The following is a 21716-nucleotide window of genomic DNA, read 5'->3' as shown; positions in this document are numbered from 1 at the left end:
TTCCACATTGTAGAGAAAAACTCACCTCATTGTGACCCCTAACCTATGTAGTAAATCCTCTGAAATTAATTTTGGTTCTTTCTGATCTGTCTCCCCACATCACTCCCCCCAAGATTTCATTATTAGATTTTGACAGCCTTTTAAATTTGTAAGTGCCACAAATTTGTCACTAGAGATGAATGGGTAAAAAGAAAATTCCTTGCAGTGGAGGATATGGGTAAAATATTTCAAATGACAGATCTGCATCAATAATGTTAATGTTTATAGGGTGATGAAAACCATATAAGTCTTAAGCCAGCATCTTGTTTCAGCTGAATCCCAGCAATTTTGACCACAGAAGCCAAAAGGACATTCCATTTATTCCAACAAATGTTTCCTTTAAGTCCTTTCCAACTGTCTGAAAGACAATTGTCACTCTTCAGTGCCTTAAACCTTTTCTGCTATATTAGTTAAAAGCAGTGGAAACAATGTCTACTATTCAAGATGACTTTTCTCTTGCCTTGAGTTCCTGAAGTGGAGAGCAAATTTGACAATGTTATTTTGCCCTGTGTTTTTCATGTTCATCCACTGGCAAGCCTTTTGAGGAATTTTGTATCATTCTTTTTGACTGACTTCTGACCTTGCTTTCATGCCAGAAGGTTTCCTTTACTGAGTATTGAGCAGACACGGGGTCATGATTTTCCTTGTTTCTTACTGATACCAAAGGATTTCCCCCATTGGCTTCTGGTGTAGAAAGTAACAGTATTTGGAAGACAGAGAAATGTTCAGAGGAAATCTAGAAAAAACATAATTGAAGTTACCCTGATTATGATGTCAACTAGCATACATGTATTAATGTTGTTTTTAATTAAAAGAGAAGTATAAAGAATTTTAAAACATTGTAAGATGATCTTTTTCCATTTAATTGCATAGTATTTGATACGAGCTTAAAAACTGAGCTATCATAGAGTTCCTGGGGAGATTAAAAGTGACTCATGAGAAAGAAGACAGAAAAAGTAAAGGAGAGGAAAAACGAAGATGAAAAGTTACCACCACCCCACCTCCATCCCAACAGTTTCTTTTAAATGAGGGTATTAAGAAACTTATAGTTTCTTTACCAAAGCTTTCTGGAAGTGATATTATAACAGTGTAGTAAGCATGATGACTTTACAGTAGGTTTCTTCATTGAACAAGCATCATTATATTACAAGTTTCTTGAAGTTGGCCATTACATTAGATTATCCTAAGTCAGTAGTAATAAAAGTTAATTGTATTTATGAACTATTTATAGGAATGGAATAAGATAGTTATCTCCCTTTTACAATTGATGACAGTAAGACAGCAAGATGTTACCTGACTTGCTGAGTCTTCCTCTCTATATTTTCATTAATTCCTTAAGGTTGACCTAGATGCTGCAATTCAATTCAAATTTTGGCTTTACCATTTACTAGCCTCATGACCTCGGGCAAGTCAGTGTCAGCATTGTCATTATCATCATCATTATTCCTAGTGTAGAATTACAGTGTTAGCACCAAAAGCTATCCAAGAGACTATCATACCTACCCTCCTTATTTACTAAAGAAACTGAAGCCTAGATTAAGTGACTTATCCACTACTAGTGTAATAGAATTACATAGTGTTAGTCATAGCTACAACTGTGATTGTTCGACTTTTTTTTCGTGTGTGTGTGTGTGTGTGTGTGTGTGTGTGTGTGTGTGTAGAAGAACTGGGGTATAGGCCAGAGACGCGGGGGGTGTGGTGGCTGCTGAGAGGATTCACCAGAGACAGAGTGAGGAGCAGAACAAATGGACTTACTGAAATACATTGCTAAGGGGAGTAGCAGGCAAGATAGGAGAGGTCTGATGCTCCATATGTGGGTTAACTCTCTGGCCGGGGATCTAACTCAGGCCCTAGCAGTGATTGCGCTGAGACTTAACCCCTAGGCCACCAGGGAGGACCTCTTTTGACTTTTATGTCCTTTTTACTATAACAGTGTGTTTCCAAACAATTTCATGAGCTAGTAAAATTATGCAAACAAATAAACATATGGTTCTGGTAGCTAGTCTACACGAGGGTCCTCAGTGATCCCTACCTCTTGGTATTAACATTCTGGTATAGTGCATTTCCCTGTACTTCCTTACTGATCTTTGTGACCAGTGCAGTATGGCAGACGTAATGGTGTATCACATTTGAATTAAGTTATAAAAGTCATTGTGGTTCTGTCTTGACTGCGTTTATTCTTTTTGATCATTCCTTGTGGTGGAAGCCAACTTTCATGTCATGAGCAGCCCTATGAGACACCATGTGGAAAGGAGCTAAGGCCTCTTGCCAACAGTGTGTGAGGAACTCAGGCTTTCTGCCAACTTTACATGAGTGAACCATCTTAGAAATGGATCCTTCAACCTACTCAGATCTTCAGATGATTGTAACCCCAACCCATGTTGACTACAACCTTATGAGAAACCCTCTTGAGAGCCAGAACCACCCAGCTAAGGTACTGACCCTCAAAAACTGCGTGAGATAATAAATGTTTGTTTTAAGCTGCCAGGTTTGGGGATAATTTGTCACACAGCAGTAGATAACTAATGTAGTCGGGATATAGAGAACTGACATAGTTTCACCTTTTTTCCTGTTACAGCAAGGAAAAGAAAAAGGGCTATTTTAGCACCAAATATATAGTAGGGATGTCATAATTACATAGCAAAGGGCAGTTGTTTAAATTGGATAAATTTATCTTGTTGAACAACATTAGCTCTTTCTCATTTTGCTGTTGACCACTGAAAACTGTCATGTACTGGCATGCGGGAGCCACTGTACTTCATCATACTGGATTTCAAGTAGTAATTTTAAACTTTGCTTTTTTGTGTGTCCTCAGGTGTTGCAGAATAAAGGAAAATTTGTTTTCTTTGAAATGTGATTAGAAAAACCAAACTTAGGAAACTCTAGTTTTTCTTTCAATGTAGCAGAAGGCACAATAGCACAGAGACTATCCCAACTTTAATCATTCTTTCCCGTTTCTGTGTTTAGATGTTCTCATGTGTGAATTGAAAAGTTATCCTGTATGCTTTCTTGTTAGCCTTTCTAGTTCTAAAGTTTTGAGATTTCTATAGAAAACCTTGGACATCATTATTTTCTTTTGTACTGTTTGCCAACAAAAGGGAGGCAGTAATCATACAATTTTTGCTTTTTTCCATTTTAAAATCAAAATTGGATCATCGGGACTAATACAGTTACCCAGAACGAGAAAAGAGAGAGAGCCTCTATCTAGAAACCTACTCTTTCCGCCAACTGTGCCGTGTACGCACTAACATCCTAAGCACCTTACTTACTGTCCCACTCCTGTGAAGGCACCACCCAGGAATGGAATTGTCTCAAAACAGTCAAGTTTCCTTTGAGAAAGAAATACATCTGTCGTTCATAGCTGAGCTCATTCGATGGGAAATCTTTTCAGTGTATGAAATAAAATGCTGCAATTGATACTTCTTAGTAACAGAAGGATAGAAAAACTGGAAGGAAAAGGAATAGGAGAAAGTCAATTATAGTTTCATAATAGAAAAGATGAGTGGCCTGTCAAAGCAAGTTGCCATGGAGTTCCTTCAGGAATTTTTTTTCTGCTATTGCATAAACACTGTTACCATTTATGTAAGATTTGTAGTAAGAAGGATGTGACACAAAATTGAGAGCATCTTATTTTGTCAAACCATTTTTAGTCATGGTAAGCCTTATGAATGAATAGGAATTGTTACTTTGTAAACAACAACAAAATATGTGTTCCAGGTAGTTACAAATCTTTCCTTTAAAAAAATAAAATAGGTGAAGTCGGTGGGTTTCCTTTGTAACCCAAGCAAGAAAGCTGGAATTTACATTGCTAGATCTAGTGATACTCCTTCACTTATGAGAAACAGGGAGCTTAGTGTTTTAAAACTTAGGCTCAAAAGAGATAGAATGTTTCAGCTGCATTCTGACAACCACTCAGTTTCCTCTTCTGTAATTTGGAGATAATAATAACAATAACCACATGGTTGTGAGAATGAAATCAACATTATAAAATTTTGAATGCCTTTCAGCATCCGAAATGAAGATTTTTTGTAAAGTGGATTTTTTTATAAAGGGATTTTTGAAGGTCTTTGATAACGTGGTATAGCTTCTCTATAATGCTTTGTGTTTCTCCTATTTGTGGTAATAACAATTGCACCAAATTATGAATTGTCACTTGAAAATTGACCCATGACAGATGATTTCCTTGTGGAGTACCTGTTGTTAAAGACAAAGCACCTCACTGAATGAAAATTGCTTGATGTATGTAAAAAGGATTCTGGATTTTTGTAAAACAAGTGAGTAGTTTTCACCTCCTCCCCCTTTTTTACATGAAATTCTGAATTATGTGAATATAGAAATTGCAAATGAATTATATCCAATTTTTTAATTTATCTAGCTTCTTATAGTATGCTTATTTCCCATTCTGTCCCCTGATATTGCCGGAGTTTTTCCCTACACACTGCTTCCCTCTTATGGTTTTAGTTGTTTATTATGTTCTTCCCATTTGCACACTAAAGAGTTTATAACTTAAAATTCTGTAGTTCCTTCTCCTGAACTCTAAATTTCATATACCCATCTGCCAACCTGACCTTTAAATTTGAATATCCAGTTTTCAAAGTTAACACATCTAGAAAAGAACTTTTGACTTCCCTCCACTAGCTTCCTCCCCTCCCCCACATTTAAACTGAAAGACACTAAACTGTCTTCTCTCCCATCCTTCCATATTTCTATGACTCTGCTACCCACCTAATTAGTAAAGCTACAAATCTATTTTCATCAAAAACCAATTTGTATTTTCATTAATTCTATGAATTAGCTAAATTTAATTTTTTGCCCAATTATGCCATAACCTATGAGATATTTTGGGAAAATGAGTAATTTTATGCTAAACCCTAAAGAAAAGATTATGTCTAATGTCACATTATCATATCAAAAATTATTTTTTTCCCCAAAGCCCTTAGTTGTTTCCAGATCTGTACCTGTATCAAGGCATGCTCTTTGGCCTTTCTGTTTGAGGTGCCTAATCAGTTTCTAATCTTGTCAGTTAAGAGATTGTCCATGGTAAGTTGATGACCATGAATAAGTCTCATAAGTCTTGACGTGGGAACTGTCAAGTCCAGACTTTCTTTCTAAGGGTTTCTTTGCATTCTTGGTCCATTATACATTTCAAGGTGACTTTTTTTTTATAACAAAATTTCAACTTCAGCTAGAATACAAAAACTGCTAGAAGTTTTCTTCTGGTTGTTCATTACTTTATCTGATTAGACTGTAATTGTACACTGGGAAGCCTGGTGTTAGGAAATGGAATATAGCAAAAGTCTAAATGGCCATAAAGCACACAGAGATCCTCTATTAAACCAGTACTCATAGAAACACAAATTAAAACAATCATATGATTGAGAATCTATTGTGCCAGGATACAGTGATAATATAAATACTTATTTACTTACACACACAACAAACCTGTGTGTGTCAGATGATAATAAATACTATGGGTAAAAAGAAAATAGAAAGTGGGATGAATGTGGTGTAGGGGAGAGATGCCTCTCTTCACTCCCATGGTACAGGAGGTGGGTGTGGAGGGATAGTTTCAGAATGCCTGGGCTCTCTGTTGTCACTGTCATATGGAGATAGGGCTATGCAAATGAAAGGGAACCTGCTTTTCCATGGTAAGATTGACTCTAGAGAAACACATTAATGTGAATCCTGTGTTAGTGGTGTCAGCCTCAGTCTAATGGGGAAAGTCTTACTATTTAATATTAATTAACAGGCAGGGAGCCAATTAGTATCTGGATGCATATGTGGCTACAAATAAGTGTATGTTTGTGTATTTGGGTAGAAAAAAATGTGTCTTTAGAATTTACTACTGAAAACACTAAAGTGGGACCTGGTATCTACAGTTTGAGAAAGGAAAACCTTTTTTTTTTTTAATCATTCTATCAGTAACCCCATTCCTAACAATTGCCCTGCACCAACAATGTAAATACTACATAGAATAGTATTAGATCAGATTTTCTACATAGTTTTAATTTATTAGAAGGGAAAATTCTCTCTTGTGACTAAATCTTTGCACCCTGAATTTTTCTAAGGTCTATTTTTATGACTAAGTTGTAAATCTCTAAAACTAGGGATTTACTCTAAAAATGTCAATTCCTTTGTATTATGTCAGCTCAAAATGTCTAACTAATTGGTATGCATTTGTTTGTATTTGTGTCATAATCCAGGGTATGTTTTAGCCTGGGCCACACAGATAGATGTGGTCCAATTCAGATGTGTTAATGTTTTCATTTAAGTACAATAAAATTGGATCATGTGAGGCATTGGTTTGGAGAAGTTTGTGGACAAGGCAGGCATTTAAGATTTATGGACTGTTACTCTGCTAGCCTTGCCCCTATCTTTCCTCCACCATATCGACCTGTATCCACTAGGGGACATAAGAGCACCTACCAAAGACAGAACGAAAGCCAGTCAAAATTTAAGCACTGGCTATTATGATAGTATATGAATAGACTTATTTCTTAGCTTCATGATTCATGAAGAAATTGCATGATTTCTTTCAATTTTAATCAATAATTTTAAAATTCTTTTAATTTTTTTAAGGCAGGTTTAGCAACTTATGTTAATAGCTAGGAGTGAGAACCAAACAGCAGGTAACTAGTTAGCTGTGTCATCTCATTACATGCTCTTCCTCATTAACTAAGTCCCAAGTTTTCTACTGAGGCTATGCTGAGTGATTGTGGCTTTGAAAATTATTGTATATTGAAAAAGAATTAGCTTTTAGGGTATGGAGGTGAGACACCTGGGGATGACATCTACTATCAGATACCAAAAAATAACAACCAGAAGTTGTCTATATTATTACCTTAGTCACCTGTGCTAGAGCTATAAATTCTCAGAGAGAACTGTAGATAAGGACAATACTAGTCCCTCCTAAGATGATTATCTGGCCTAATTTCAGAAACTTAGGTTTATTTGCAGTTCTTTTTTTGTTATTATTATTCTGAATACCCTCTTTAGTGAATTGTCTGTTCGTATCTGCTGCCCATTTGTAAATTGGATTATTTGTTTTTTTCTATTGTTAAATTGTATGAGCTTTTTTAATATCTTGGGTAATAATCCCTTATTGGTTATATATTGTGTAAATACTATTTTCCACTCAGTCGGGTGTCTGTTTGATTATCTTGTATTTTATTTTGCTGTATAGTTTTTTAACTTGAGGCAATCCCTATTGTTTATGTTCGTTTTTAATTTCCTTGTTAAAGTGATTCAATGACCATAAATATCTTTATTGAGATTGTGGAAACTTGTGCCCAAGTTTTCTTATATATATTTTATTATTGCAGACCTCTAAATCTTTAATCCATTTGGAATTTATTTTTGTGCATGGTGTTAGTGAGTAATTCAACTTCATTCTTTTATGTGTGGCTTTCCAGTTTTCCTAGCATCACATATTAAAAAGGCTGGCTTTCCCCATTTTATGGTCATAAATGTTTTCTCATAGATTAAATGCTGGAATATGCATGGATTATTTCTGGAATTTTGATTCTGTTCCTTTGGTTCATGTATCTATTTTTGTGCCAGTATCATATTGTTTTTATTACTGTTGCTTTATAGTAAAGTTTGAAGTCAGGTAACGTGATACCTCTGTTTCCTTTTATTTTAAGATTGCTTTTGCAATTTGAGGCCTTTTGTGGTTCCATATAAATTTCAATATTTTTTTGTTCAGTCTCTGAAAAATATTGCTGGGATTTTGATGGGATTATGTTAAATTTGTATATCATTTGAGGTAATGTAGTCATTTTGATGATATTGATTTTCCCCTTCCCACCCACGAGCATGGGATATCCTTCCATCGCTTGATGTTGCTATCTAAGTCCTTTAATAACATCTTGTAATTCTAATTATATAAATCTTTTACCTCCTTTGTTGGACTGATTTTGATATGTCTTCATTTATCTTGGTTTTTTAATGTTTTTTGGAGGGCATCCTATTATGTTTTGTTTCTGTTGTCTTATTTGTTACTTCTTTCCTGGTTTCATAGATTCTTGTCCTGGTGTCCTGGATGTGTGCAACTTAGTATTTAGCTAAATACACTAAGGAGCTCATATGTTTTCTGGAGTTCAGCTCTTCAGTAGTGCACATCCTCTGTATCCTACTCAAGATTCCAGTCACTTTAGCAGTCCTGAATGCCAGTCCCTGCTTCCACAGAGCAGTAAGACTACTGTGCTCTGTGTCACAGTCTACAAAGTATCCTTAGATAGAGATTGTAGGCAATTGTGGGCCTCATCGTATATAGTTTCCCTTTTAATTCATAGTTCTGCATGGTCTTTCCTCAACACCTAAGAGTCATTACCAAATATATTTTGCCCAGAATTATATTTTGTTTATGGTGAAAAAAGTACTCTGATATCAATTATTCCATTATAGTTAAAAGTAGAAGTCTCATTTATTTTGTTTTCAATGTTTGACCAGATAATACATTGCACAGATATATGCCATCTCATTCAGGTGTGGTACAGAAAAACTGTTGGAGATTTGTGAGCTGAGTGGAGAGTCCGTAGATTGTACATGTGACTCTGGCCTTCCAGAGCAAGGAGACCCCACTTAACATCTGTGGGAACTCCTTTGAGGCTCTAGGAGACTCATGCCCCAAGGATGGGGCAGTTCTAGCCCTGGAGTTAAGGTGGATGATTTGAGTTTTAAAATTAGTTACCTTTGTCTTTTGCAGACAAAGAAGACAATCTTGGTCTCAAGGATCTTTCTGTCAAGTTGGCTTGAATAAACTGACTTACTTTAAATAATATGTCAATGCACATTTGGTGCCAAAATACTGATTGAGCTGTAAAGGAGTCTTCAGCCTACCTCCTGCATGTTTTATCAGAGAAGAAAGAATTACAGAGAATCTCTTTCGGTGTTGCTTTTTCCCTTATTGAAACCATTGGATATACTTTGTTTCCAGATCTGGAAAAATCATTTTTAGTGCTAAAATCTTTATGTCCTATGCCATCTTAATCCCAGAGCCCCATAGACAGACTGGTTTGAACATCTTATAGTTTATTCATTTAAAAAATAAAAATGTTCTGCCAGTTATAGAAGTACTTGTTTTTAAAATAATGTGCTTATGAAGAAATATTTTAAAAGTCATTTTCAAAACTTTTGTCCTGTTATAGATAAATAGCTATGATCCAATAAAATTAGAATACTTAAGTTTTTAACAGATTTAGTAGAGTATTTCTATGGTAATGATCATTGTCTTAAGTCTTTAAAGAGAGACTATAAAGACCTCTTATATACTGAATTTGAAGAATTGGAGGAGGCTCTATTCTTAAGCACACATACTCTGTTTTCTCAAATATTTCCCATTCTTCTGTCAATTCTGTTTTTCATGGATCATTCAATGTATACTCCACTGGATGACTCTTTAAACCGTCACATGTCAATCAAAGAAAAGTAAATGCTACATGAGAAAATGAACTTGCTTTATATGAAATTGGCTAGACTTTCCCTGTAAAGTTTTTTTGAATCTTTAGTTTTTAACTGCATTTTATATTTTGGCAATAGTAAGAGACAGGAAGGAACATGAGTGAGTGATAATTACCAAAGAAAATGCTCGAGACTATTGCATCAGAAAACCACTTAGGTATAAACTTAAAGTTTAATATGGAATATGCAAAGTAAAATATTGTTGCTATAGAAACTGTTGTCCACAGACAGTGTTTCATCTGGAAAGACATTTAAAAAATAATTGTGAGATAATTTCAATGCTTCAGTACCAAAAAAGGACAGTTTGGATCAGCAATTTTTCAGAAGTTTGTGGTAAAATAATAATAAAAATGTGGATTCTGACCTCAGAAAAGCTGACTAGCATAAATGATTGCTTATATTTCTTTTGAAATTTTCATAAATTGTAGGTAAAAATATAATAGTCAAAGTAATATTTTGGTAAATTCAATACGGACATAGAATATAAACAATTTATCCCAAAGTTCAGTTTAAAATAAACAATTCCTTGATAATTAGCATAATCTGATCTGAGGTTCACTTGTCACTTATACTAATGACGGCCAGTAGGATGATGTGTCACATCTCAGATTTCAGCAAATATAAACTGAGCTTCTTGAAGACATGGAATTCATATGCTTTTTTCCTGTACTTTCAACACCTACTGCATATAGTAGTGTGTCTGGTATATAATAGTTACTCAAAAAATGTTTTTAGGATGAGAAAACCAATGCTTCTACTTTAATGTCAAAAACATTATAGTGGGGACAACCTGGAACTTTGTTCAGTAATCCCTCCTCTAAATATATGATTTCTACTTTTAAAAAAGTGTTAACTCTTTGTTACTTTTCTAAGCAAAAATTTGGGGAAGAATCTAGGCAAAATCCTGGATTTATATGACAGTAGTCTGTGCAAACATTTTTCTTGCTTGAGTCTAATTGAAATATCTTAAAATATTTCAACTCAGGGGCCTCCCTAGTGGCGCAGCGGTTGAGCACTGGGTTGCGAAGCTGCCCGCAGCCTCTGCAGTGCCAGTTGGATCCCCGGCTGCTCCCCAGCCACTGGAGGAGGGTCCCACATGGCGCGCAGACCTCTCCTGCTGCCCGCTGCTCCCCTCAGCAGTGTACTTCAGTCCTTCTGCCTGCTCTGCTCCCCACTCTGGCTCTGGTGAATTCTCTCACCTTCCCGCGCTTCTGACTGTACCCAGTGCTTGTATAAATAATAAATAAATAAATATTTAAAAAAAAAATATTTCAACTCAGTATGTTACCTTCAAACAGTTTTTCTTGTAGGACATATAGTAAATAACTGTTATATATTATACGTTTTAATGTACAGTTCACTTGATGACTTTCATAATATATATCAGTCCCCTCAGGTGAATTTTTAGATTGTGCACACACAGACACATGACCACAAATACCATTGCACAAGTGCCATGCGATTTCCTTAGAATTGATTCTTACATGTGAAGATGCTTCATGCAATGATATACACACTTTCTACAACTGTTGTGAGGATTAAATTTGTCAATATTGTAAAGTCCTTAATGATGCCTGGCAGTAAAATTGCAAAAAATTTTCCTAGTATGGTTATTGTTGGTGTATTTGTTGTCTGAATCTTTCCACTAGATTTTGAGATCTTAGATGAAGTGACTGCTGCTCTTAGAAAAACAGCAGAGATCCCAGCTCTGAGTGATGTGAACAATAAGGAAATTTATTATTTTTTATTAAACAATAAAGAACCTTCATTACAGGAAGATCAGAGGAGGGGTGAGTCCAGAACTGGTTATTATAGGATCTCAAGAGTATTATGAAGAACCAGAGTCTTTCCATGTGTACCACCTGCCATCCTTATTGAGTCAGTGGTCCTCATACTAGTCCCAATCAGTGCTTTCCCTGGAGTCATACTTGAATACAAGAGAAGAAAAGACCAACTCTTCAAAAGAGTCTGTATTTAAGAGCAGTGAAATCTTTTTGAAGATCCTCGCAGATTTATCCTCACCATTCATTTGCCATGATTGAATAACTGGAATAAGACTACTTTAATTAGTTTAGATCAGTATTTTTCATTCCATTTGATCATGACACACAGTAGAAAGTATATTTTATACTATGAACTAGACACTCTTCCTGCATGTACTTATATATATGTATATGTCTCTGTACAATTCAACATAATTCAAAATAAAATTTTCTCAAAAGATTACCCTTACTACCTATGATAAAGTTAAATGGAGTTTTATTTATATATAAAGTTTTTTTTAATCCTCAAACAGAAAAATTAGGAAAGATTTAATCTGATGTATAGGTGTAGGTTATTCATGAATTTTTCTAATCTGGAACATAGGAAAATAATGAGAATATATGGTACACTGTGGGGCCTATTTTTTAAAAATTTTTAATGGAGTCAACAATGAATACATTTTTTTCCCATAAATAAGTCATTGTATTGGGTAAAATAATCTTAATAATAATAATTGATTCAGACAACAATCATCAATAAATTCTATACTCCACAAGAAGGGATTACACAAAACCATGAATACTAGGAATTATAATTGCTAAGAACATCTCAAAAGCTGCTGAGCACAGAATATAAAAAAAAAAGACAGTGTTTCCTCAATTAAATTCTAGACTAACAAGAAAATACTATAAAGTAGAATTGCGACAGTTGATATAATTTTAGTAGGGCTTGTCCATATGACAATATTATTACATTGATGATAACTTTGCTGATTTTAATAATGAAATGATGTGTCAGGTAATGTCCTTTTCATTTGGAAATACACAATGAGGTATTTATTTGAAAATTTATTTGAAAAATTTAAAATTTATTTGAAAAATTTTATTTTGAATTATGTAAGGAAAAGTCCCTGTATCATTCTTCTAATTTTTTTTTTCTAAGTTTGAGATTATTTCAAAATTAAGTTAAGGGAGATTATTTTTCCACGGGAGGAAAAATTGTGTGCCTGGTTCTTAGGTTCATACATACTGAACACATAATATGTATGTCATGGTATTTAATACTTTTTATATGCTGTTAGATTTGGTTTGCTAATACTTTGCTGGGGATTTTTATATCAATATTTATAGGAAATAATTGTTTTGTGGTGGTCTATTTGTGTGGTTTGTAATCAGGATATTAACTTACAGAATTAACTAGAAATGTTCCCTCATTTATTTTCTGCAAGAGTTTGAGAAGAGTTGATATTAATTATTTTTTATTTAAATGTTTGATAGAACTCATCCGTGAAGCTATCTGGTCCTAGACTAGTTTTTGTTGGGAGATTTTTTTGTTACTGATAGAATCTTTTGTCATAGGTTTGTTCAGATTTTATTTCTTAAGTCATTTTTGGCAGTTTGTGTTTCTGAGAAATTTGCCCATTTTTTTATTCCTTTACAGTTTATCTAGTTTAATTCATATTGAATAATAATTCATTTTTACATTATGTGAATATATTCAATTCCATTTTCTGTGAAGTTACATTTAAACCATAAAAAATAAATCTTTCATAAAATTGCCTTGCCTTGCATATCTGATTTAAAATGCAGTTATCGTAATCTATCTTGAATCTTCCTGTTGCTTCACAATCTTAACAATATTTGGTGTTTTCCATATTTTTCATTTTAATCATTCTGGTAAGAATGTTTGAAATGTTTCTCTTAATTTTTTAATTTTGATGGTTTTAATCTGTCGTTAACCATTGTTGATTAAAAAATCATTATCACAGTATATGGTAGTTTGTCATTTTAGTGAGTTTTACTTATTTATATAGCCATGTTTCAAATCAAGGTTATTTTAAAATCTTATATTTTTTTAATTTAAAAATGTGGCTCAAGTCAAACCAACATTGCAGATTGAAATTAACATTTTCTCTCAATTTTATCACTATTAACACTTCTAAATCTGGTAGTTGAGCTTCTACGACTTTGACCTCATTATCTTTTTTTCCTTTTAATTGTAAGGACAGTTTATACTAACTCCATTAAAATATTATAATTGTTGATAATTTGAAAAAAAGCTATACTGAATGACAGCGTTTCTGAAAAGTGCTCTGAAAGTTTGCAACTAAACCTGTTCGAAAGAATCAGCAATTTGCCAATAGGTGATAAGCTTCTCCTACTTTTTTTGATACTTTGCTTCAGGACTCTCCAGTTATTCTTTAACTTTTCCATCAAGCAGTGGTCAAATTGTCCATCGTTTATCAATTAATGGTATTAGTCAACAAAACACACTTCTGGCTAATTTGTGGTTTCTTCTAACATGATAATCTCAATTGTAATGTTCACTCCTCTTTAAGCATGTGTAAGACATGCTTGGTGTAGTCTATTGTTTCTTTCTTGATTTTTTTTATGCTGGTGGCAGGCATTTCAAAATTTTTGTAGATTGGATTCTTCTCTAAGTCAGTACTTCCTTTTAACCCAGGTTCTACATGTGACCACACATAAGGCAGAGAGGTGTGGTCCAGTTTGGATGTGTTAATGTTTTTCTTTAATTATGGTAAATTAGATAGTGGGAGGCATTGGTCTGGAACAGTATGCTGGCAAGACAGGCAATACTACTATCCAGCCCTATAATGAAGTAAATTAACTTTATGACCCACTAATTGGTCACAATCCTCAGTTTGAAAACCACTTGTTAGAACTAGTCATTATCTGCTAGAGATAGGACCAACTTCCCAAAAGCATGTAAGACTTGAGGGTTAGACTTGGGGTAGGTGCATGCAACACAAGCAGAAGGAAAAGGGGGCTGAAAGCTTGAAGTGCCATAGGAAACCAAGATTATCTGCTACAGGAACTGCTACTCATTTAGATGTCCAAAGCATCCTTTGTTCTTCAAATTATGTAGAGTTGTTGCCTTTATTCTAATGATTCCCAAATTTATTTAGTTTTTCCTATTTGATTGTTTTGTCTTTTTCCTCAGATTTTTTTTTTCTTACTGCTGTATCATTGCGCTTGCCTTTCCGTTGTCTTTCAGCACGATGTATCCCAGACTTTGCTCAAGGCAACACTGGACAGTGTTGTAGAAGAATGTGTCAGCTTTGTGGGAGTGGATATTAACATCTGTTCAGAAGTTTTGTTAAGGTGAGACAAGAAGTCTGTGGCTGAAGATCACAGACTCTTGAATTTAACTGGCTGTCCAGTACAAAATCGGCTAGTACAAGGAGACATGTGTGTAACGTTGTCAAGTACAGAAAATCTATGAGTTCCTACATTGCTTTAGGTAATCAGTCAGAGGAGAAGACATCATTTAAGGAAAGAATTGTAGCAATTCACATTATCATTTTTAATGCTGTAAATCCAAAGTGAAGAGCATATGGTAATCATTGAGTATGTTAGTGTCACTAATAGAATTTAAATAAGGTTAACATAGAAAAGAGCTGTTTCTCACAACATGAGAGTAGATCTTTTTCACTAGTGCAGTCACTTGCATACATCTGTCAAAGTTGGCAGTAACCAAAAGATAAATTCTGAAAGTTCAAGGTATGGAAACCATATTTTTACCTAGATTCCACAAGTCACATATCAAAATCTCCATTGTAATATAATCACATCTTATATATTCTTTTTCCCCCTGCGGTTATAGAAGAGCTGTGTTTTTGTTCAGTCTTCCATATTATACAGGTCTGCTGATGTAGCGTGAAATTCTGAATCTCTGGAAAAGCCCTGTACACCTTTTGTTTTGAAAGTGATGTATAGCAGAAAAATATCCCTTATGTTTTAATGCTGCTTTGCTACCATTGCTACAAACATCCCATAATTCCCTATGTGGAATTTTATAATAGAATTAAGAGTTTCTGAAATGGTAATCTTTTAATTAATACCATGTAAACATGTAAACTACCTAATGATACAGTTTTCACATTTTTATACTAACCATAACATTCGTGGATAAGTACTTTTCTATAGTTGAACTTTATATGTTAATGAAAACAGGCTGACAAAAAAAATAGGGTTGAAAAATATAACTGTAACTATTATAACTTCTTCTGTTAACTCACTTTGTTGGCTAAGTAGAAATAGGCAGAATCATTACTTGATTTAGAAATAAGGGGAATGCAAATATACAGAAATAACCTGAGGACAGTTCTTTTTCTTGCACCAGTGTTTACCAATTTACCAGCATTGTTTTGGTAGCTATTTGTTTTGTCATTGTTTTACATTCTGTTGTCCTGCTCTCCTCTTGGACAACTCATTCCCATTGTTTTGTTAATTTTCCTTTTGACTAACTTAAAGAGTTAAGACAATAAGTAATTACAGTTATTTTTATGATGGAAATATTTTGCATTATCTTTTCAGATGATACCTATTCTTTCAATATTCTTTGGACTACTGTATCTGCCACATCATTCATTTTGTTTATTTTTTTAGGCATATTGCAGGACTCAATGCCAACCGGGCCAAAAGTATCATTGAATGGCGAGAGAAAAATGGGCCTTTTGTCAACAGAGAGCATCTGAAGAAAGTGAAAGGTTTGGGTCCAAAATCTTTCCAACAGTGTGCTGGCTTCATCAGAATCAACCAGGATTATATTCGAACCTTTTGCAGGTGATTATTATATTATTATTATATTATTATATTATAACTTTTGGTTCTGTTATCAGCCTTCTCTCTCTTATCCATCAACTCTGCCATAAAATCCTAAAGGTTTCTTTGTTCATGCCTTCATTTAATATGTGTTGAGTAACTTTGCTGAGCTCTGGGAATATAGAAGTAAACAAATCAACTAATTTTTTTCTGTTCTCATGAAGTATATTTTAATGTCTGAGACAGACAATAAATAAATGAAGTAAAAATAAAATGCATGGGAGGTGGGTGTGGTGTGGTGATACATATCTGAGGAGGTGTGAACTTGTTTACCTAATCAAATAAAATACTGTAAATCAGTTACCTCCATTAATAAAAGTATTTCAGAGTTAATAAGTATTATAAAAAATTAAACAGTGAGATGGGACACTGCCTTTAGGAATAGCACAACTTTATATGAGTTATTCACTGAAAAGTTTAGAGCCAAGTTTGAATTGTAATGAAAGAGTCAGCCACAGAGAGATGAGAAGGAAAACATTCAAGCAGAGCAAACAATAAGTGTGCCAGGTCCTAAGGCAACTTTGGTATATTCAAGAAACAAAACTAAGGTCAGTGTAACTGAATCGTAGCAAGTAGAAAGGACTGGTGGTACAAGATGAGGAGCCAAAGAAGACTTTGCAGTGGCCACTCCACTTAACAGCTGCTCCCCTAAGTGCAGTTGGGCTTCCCTATCCTCACTGAAAACTGACCAAACCATTAGTTATCATTTTAGTAGATTAGAAGCTAAATTCTTGATTTCTCATCCTTGTAGGACCAAAGCATAGGAAATTTTTTCCCTTGGCTAAATTATAATAAAAGGTTTTGGAAAGAAAATTTTTATTCTGCATAAAACTGTGGGAAAACCAAGTCCACTAGATGGTAGACTATATTATAAAGCTATTGTAACTAAACAGTTTGGTTTTGATGTAGAAATTGAACAGCATAGACTGTGAAATTGACAAAATTTAATTTATGATAAAGGTGATATTAGAGCTAGTGGGGGGAAATTGAATTGTTATACCCACATTATTCTTGGATACGTTGTTTGTGCAGGAGTACATTCTTCAGAAATTCTTTTCAGAGAGGTTATCTTAAATTGTACTTAAGTCCTACATGTCTGAAAATGGTTTTACTATACCCTCCTATTTGGATACTAGTTTAGCTTGGTGTGTATGATTATAGATTCAAATTCACTTTCTCTCAGAACTTTTCACATATTGTTCCACTGTTTACTGGCCCTTGCTGTTTGCCAATGAGAAATATTGATGCCAGTCTGACTCTAGTTCCTGTCAAAGTAACTTATTTTTCCCCCTTGATTTTTAAAAATCTTATTCTAAAGTTTCCCCATTTATATTTATTGTGTCAAATATGAAACTTTTCCCATTCATCCTATTTTCCATTTGGTAGGTTCTTTTAATTTCTGAACTTACGTTTTCCTTAATTTTGAGAAATCATCTTTTCTTTCTCCTTCTCTTCTTTACTTAATTTATTTACCCCCAGTTTTCTCTGGCCTTTCCTAGAACACCAATTACAGACTGAATCAGTTAGGAATGTTTTTGATTTTAAGTAACAGAAAAACTTAACAATGTTTAAACAGATAAGTGGCGATTTCTATGAAGCAAATTGTACAAATCTGACTGCTGTTTTTGTATGGCAGAGAAATAAGTACATTTTACATTAAATATTCTTTTTTTCCCTGCCCATCCTTCCCTCTTCTCCACCTTGTCCCCGTTTTAAATGCTTACAGTAATCAGCAAACTGCATCTGCAGGCAAAATTCAGGAAGTTGGTGTGACATCTTCAACAGGTGTTGAGGTTGCAAATGAAAAGCAGGGCAAGAAGAAAGGCAAAACAGCAGTGAATGTTGTACTGAAGCCAAATCCTTTGGACCAAACTTGTATTCACCCGGAATCATACGGCATAGCAATGAGGTAAGTCTGATGCCCGTGCAAGCTTCCCCATGCCCAGGGAGAGTTCTCTACAGCAAATGACCTTCCTTTTGGCATAACGGAAACTTTAAAAATATGTCCATGTTTAACATGACAACATTTTTCAGAAGTTTTGCTTTACTGAGTTATGTGGCACGTTATTTTATTTCAGTGAGGAACAAAACCATTATTCCTGGAGCAGTGTCAAACTAATAAACCCTGCTACTAATGTTAAAGTGTGTATGATGGAAATTGCTTGGCATGCTTCTGTTTGTTTTGGAAATTAACAAAACACAATTGACTCACACCTGGCTTAAATCTTGTACTTATCTAAAGATAAAGTCCTTTTGAAAGTAAACAGCCAACTCTCAGATTTCTTAAGAAATATTGTACTGGATGGTTATTATAGAGTTTAAGAAATGAAGTACTTTTAATTAGCATACATTATAACACAGAATGATATGGGATGGGAGGTGGTTTGTATACAAGAGAAAATTTAATGGGGCCTCCCCAGCGGCGCAGCAGTTGAGCACTGGGTTGTGAAGCTGCCTGCAGCCTCTGCAGCGCCAGTTCAATCCCCAGCCACTGGGCGAGGGTCCCACATGGCGCGCAGACCTCTCCTGCTGCGCCACTGCTCCCCTCAGCAGTGTACTTCGTCAGTCTGCCTGTTCTGCTCTCCGCTCTGGCTCTGGTGAATTCTCTCACCCTCCCGCACTTCTGACTGTACCCAGTGCTTATATAAATAAATAAATAAATAAATCTTTGTAAAAAAAGAGAGAAAATTTAATGTAAGGCATTAACAAAAAACTTTAATACCACATTTGACTAGTTCAAAAATTTTTATTTCGTTTCCAAGTAGTGAGTTGCTACATAAATAAATATTTTAAGAGTTTTTTCATGAGGCAAATGACAGTGAATGTAGAAATAGTGACTTTGTAAACTTTTTGAAATGATTTCTATTTGATTATTTTATAAATGTAATTATTTTTCTTAAAATCTTTTAATTGTAAGGACAGAACATTATAAAGAACTTGGAAAATGAAAAAAAGGTTAAAAATCATATTCTGTCAACATCAAAACAATGGTACCTCTTTCTTCCCTACATTTTGTTTTTTTTTTTTTTTTTTTTCTTTTTTTTTTTTTTTCATTTTCTAGAGGCATGTCTTATTTATTTATTTATTATTTGTTTGTTTGTTTGGTTTATACATGCACTGGGTACAGTCAGAAGCGCGGGAGGGTGAGAGAATTCACCAGAGCCAGAGCAGGGAGCAGAGCAGGCAGAAGGACCGAAGTACACTGCTGAGGGGAGCAGCGGGCGGCAGGAGAGGTCTGCACACCATGTGGGACCCTCCTCTGGTGGCCGGGGAGCAGCCGGGGATCGAACCGGTGCCGCAGAGGCCGCAGGTAGCTTCGCAACCCAGCACTCAACCGCTGCGCCACCAGGGAGGCCCTCTTCCCTACATTTTGTTATGAAAAAATTTAAACATACAAAAAAGTTGAATTAAAAATTTTACAATGAGTTGTAAAATTACTCACACCTACATTTTGTCATTAACATTTTGCTGTCTTCCTATTTATCGATCCTTGTGTTTATCCATAAATCTGCCTTATTTTTTGATGTATTTCAAAGAAAGTTAAAGATATTAATATACTTTTAATACTTCATCATGTACTTTTAATACATCGTTTACTAGAATTCCATCTTAATGTTTTTTCTTTTAATGTATATTTCACATGCAATTAAATTTTAAGTGTCTATTAGCTATGTTTGAGCAAATAAAAACCTATGTCTGTATGACCCAAGCCCCTGTCAAGTTGACAAAACCACTTTGCCATTGCCCTGAAACATTGTCTTTATAGCTCTCTCCAGTCAATTATAGAACCACTTATTTAGTTTTATTTCTTAAGAGACTAGTTTGACTTTTCTAGAACTTCATATAAATTACAACATATAGTTTTACTCTTTTGTGTAACATTTCTTTCAGCATGTTTAGATATTTTTACCTATTTGTAATGAGAATAAACAGCTTGTTCTTTTTATTACTGAGTAACATTCTATTATATAACACTATCAGTTTATTCTCCTTAATGAAGGAATTGTGCCTATTTCCAATTGTCTATTATGAGTAAATCTAAATATTAGTATACAATTTGCTGTTGTTTTCATTTATCTTTGGAAAATATTTCAGAGAGGAACTGTTAAGTGATAAGGTAATAAATGTTTAAACTATAAAATAGGGTTTTTTTTTTTTTTTAGAAACTTCTAGATTTTATTCACTATTGTACCTTTTCATACTCTTATTTGCAAGAGTTCTATTGCTTCACATCTGCCATCAGATGGTGTTAGTCTTTTGTTTCAGCCTTTCTAGTGTGTAATTAGTACTATATCTCTTTGTGGTTTTACTTTGTTTTTCAGATGACATTGAACACTTTCTCTTGATCATTAACACTTTGTACATCTTCTTTTGTGAACTGTCTAGTCGTATTATTTAACTATTTTCTAATTGAGTTGTTTGCTTTTTAATTATTCAACTTTGTTTTATGGGAATTGTTTTATCATATTCTGGATACTAGTCCTTTATAAAATATATGTTTCACAAATATTTTGTCATACTTTCTGGCTTACCTCTTTATTTTCTTAGTGCTATCTTTTGATTAGCAGAAGCTTTAAGTTTTTAAGTTTAATTTATCAATTTTTTTTGTAGTTATTGCTTTTCAATTCCTGAGAAACTTTTGCTTGCCTGAATTCATAAATGTATTCAGTGTTTGGGGTCTTTGTTCCTAAAAATTTTAGGGTTTTAAATTTTACACTTTGGGCTTTCTGGGCTTGTTTTTCATATGTGTTTTGAATAAAGGTCTAGATTCATTTTCTTTTACCATAGACACAGTTATTCCACCACCTTGTTTTGAAAAACAGCAGCCTTACCATTACTTTTGGTGGCTTGGTTGAAAATCAAATGACTGTGTAGGTGTTGGTCTATTCCTGACTCTTATTCTGCTTCATTGATGTGTCAATACCATACTGTCTGATTGCTGTGGCTGTATGCTAAGTTTTGAAGTCAGATATCACAATCCTCCAACTTTGCTCTTTTAAAAACTTGTTCTTAATAGTTTTAGTATTTGCATTTTTCTATAAATTTTAGCAACAGCTCATCATTTTTCCATTGGGAAAAAGTGGGTGAGATTATGATTGGGATTGCATTAGGTTTGCAAGTAATTTAGGGACATTTGATGTCTTTGTAATATTTTTTGAGTTTTTTAACCATGAACTTATATCTATTCAGTTTTATTTCTCTCAGCATTGTTTTTCAGTTTTCATTTTACATGTTGTAAAGGTGTTTTATTAAATGTATTTTATGCTTTTTGATACTACAGTAAATGAAGTTTCAAAAATTTGTTGATAATATATACAATTGATTTTTTATAGTAGCCTTGCATTTACATTTACTAGTTCTAGTAGGTATTTGTAGATTCTTTAAGTTTTCCTATAGAAACAATTACATTATCAGCAAATGGATGAAAGCCTTACTCTTTTTTTTTTTTTTAATTTTCATGTTTTTCTTTTTCTTGCCTGTTGCAATGGCCTGAACCTTTCATACTGTGTTGAATAGGAGAGATGACATTGGTTATTCTTGTCCTGTTCTGAATCTTAACATATTATTCTCATTTTTTTAACATTAAAATGAACATGGTCTCATATC

The 21716-nt window shown here is 34.1% G+C and overlaps 1 protein-coding gene across 1 annotated transcript in view; it reads left to right on the top strand.

Annotated features, from left to right (window-relative positions):
• The window catches only part of SRBD1 (S1 RNA binding domain 1), a gene marked incomplete at its 3' end in the record, with an annotated part of 172066 nt that overhangs the window by 131468 nt on the left and 18882 nt on the right, over window positions 1-21716 (top strand). Inside the window, exons 17-19 of the mRNA XM_084235269.1 lie at window positions 14500-14606; window positions 15894-16070; window positions 17836-18018. Of these exons, the coding sequence (XP_084091395.1) occupies window positions 14500-14606; window positions 15894-16070; window positions 17836-18018 (467 nt within the window). The remainder of the gene's footprint in view (window positions 1-14499; window positions 14607-15893; window positions 16071-17835; window positions 18019-21716) is intronic.

Source organism: Talpa europaea (assembly GCF_964194135.1).
Source record: "Talpa europaea genome assembly, chromosome: 6".
Taxonomy (NCBI): Eukaryota; Metazoa; Chordata; class Mammalia; order Eulipotyphla; family Talpidae; genus Talpa; species Talpa europaea.
Note: the sequence above shows the minus strand (reverse complement) of the source record. Positions and strands in the feature narration are given on the sequence as shown.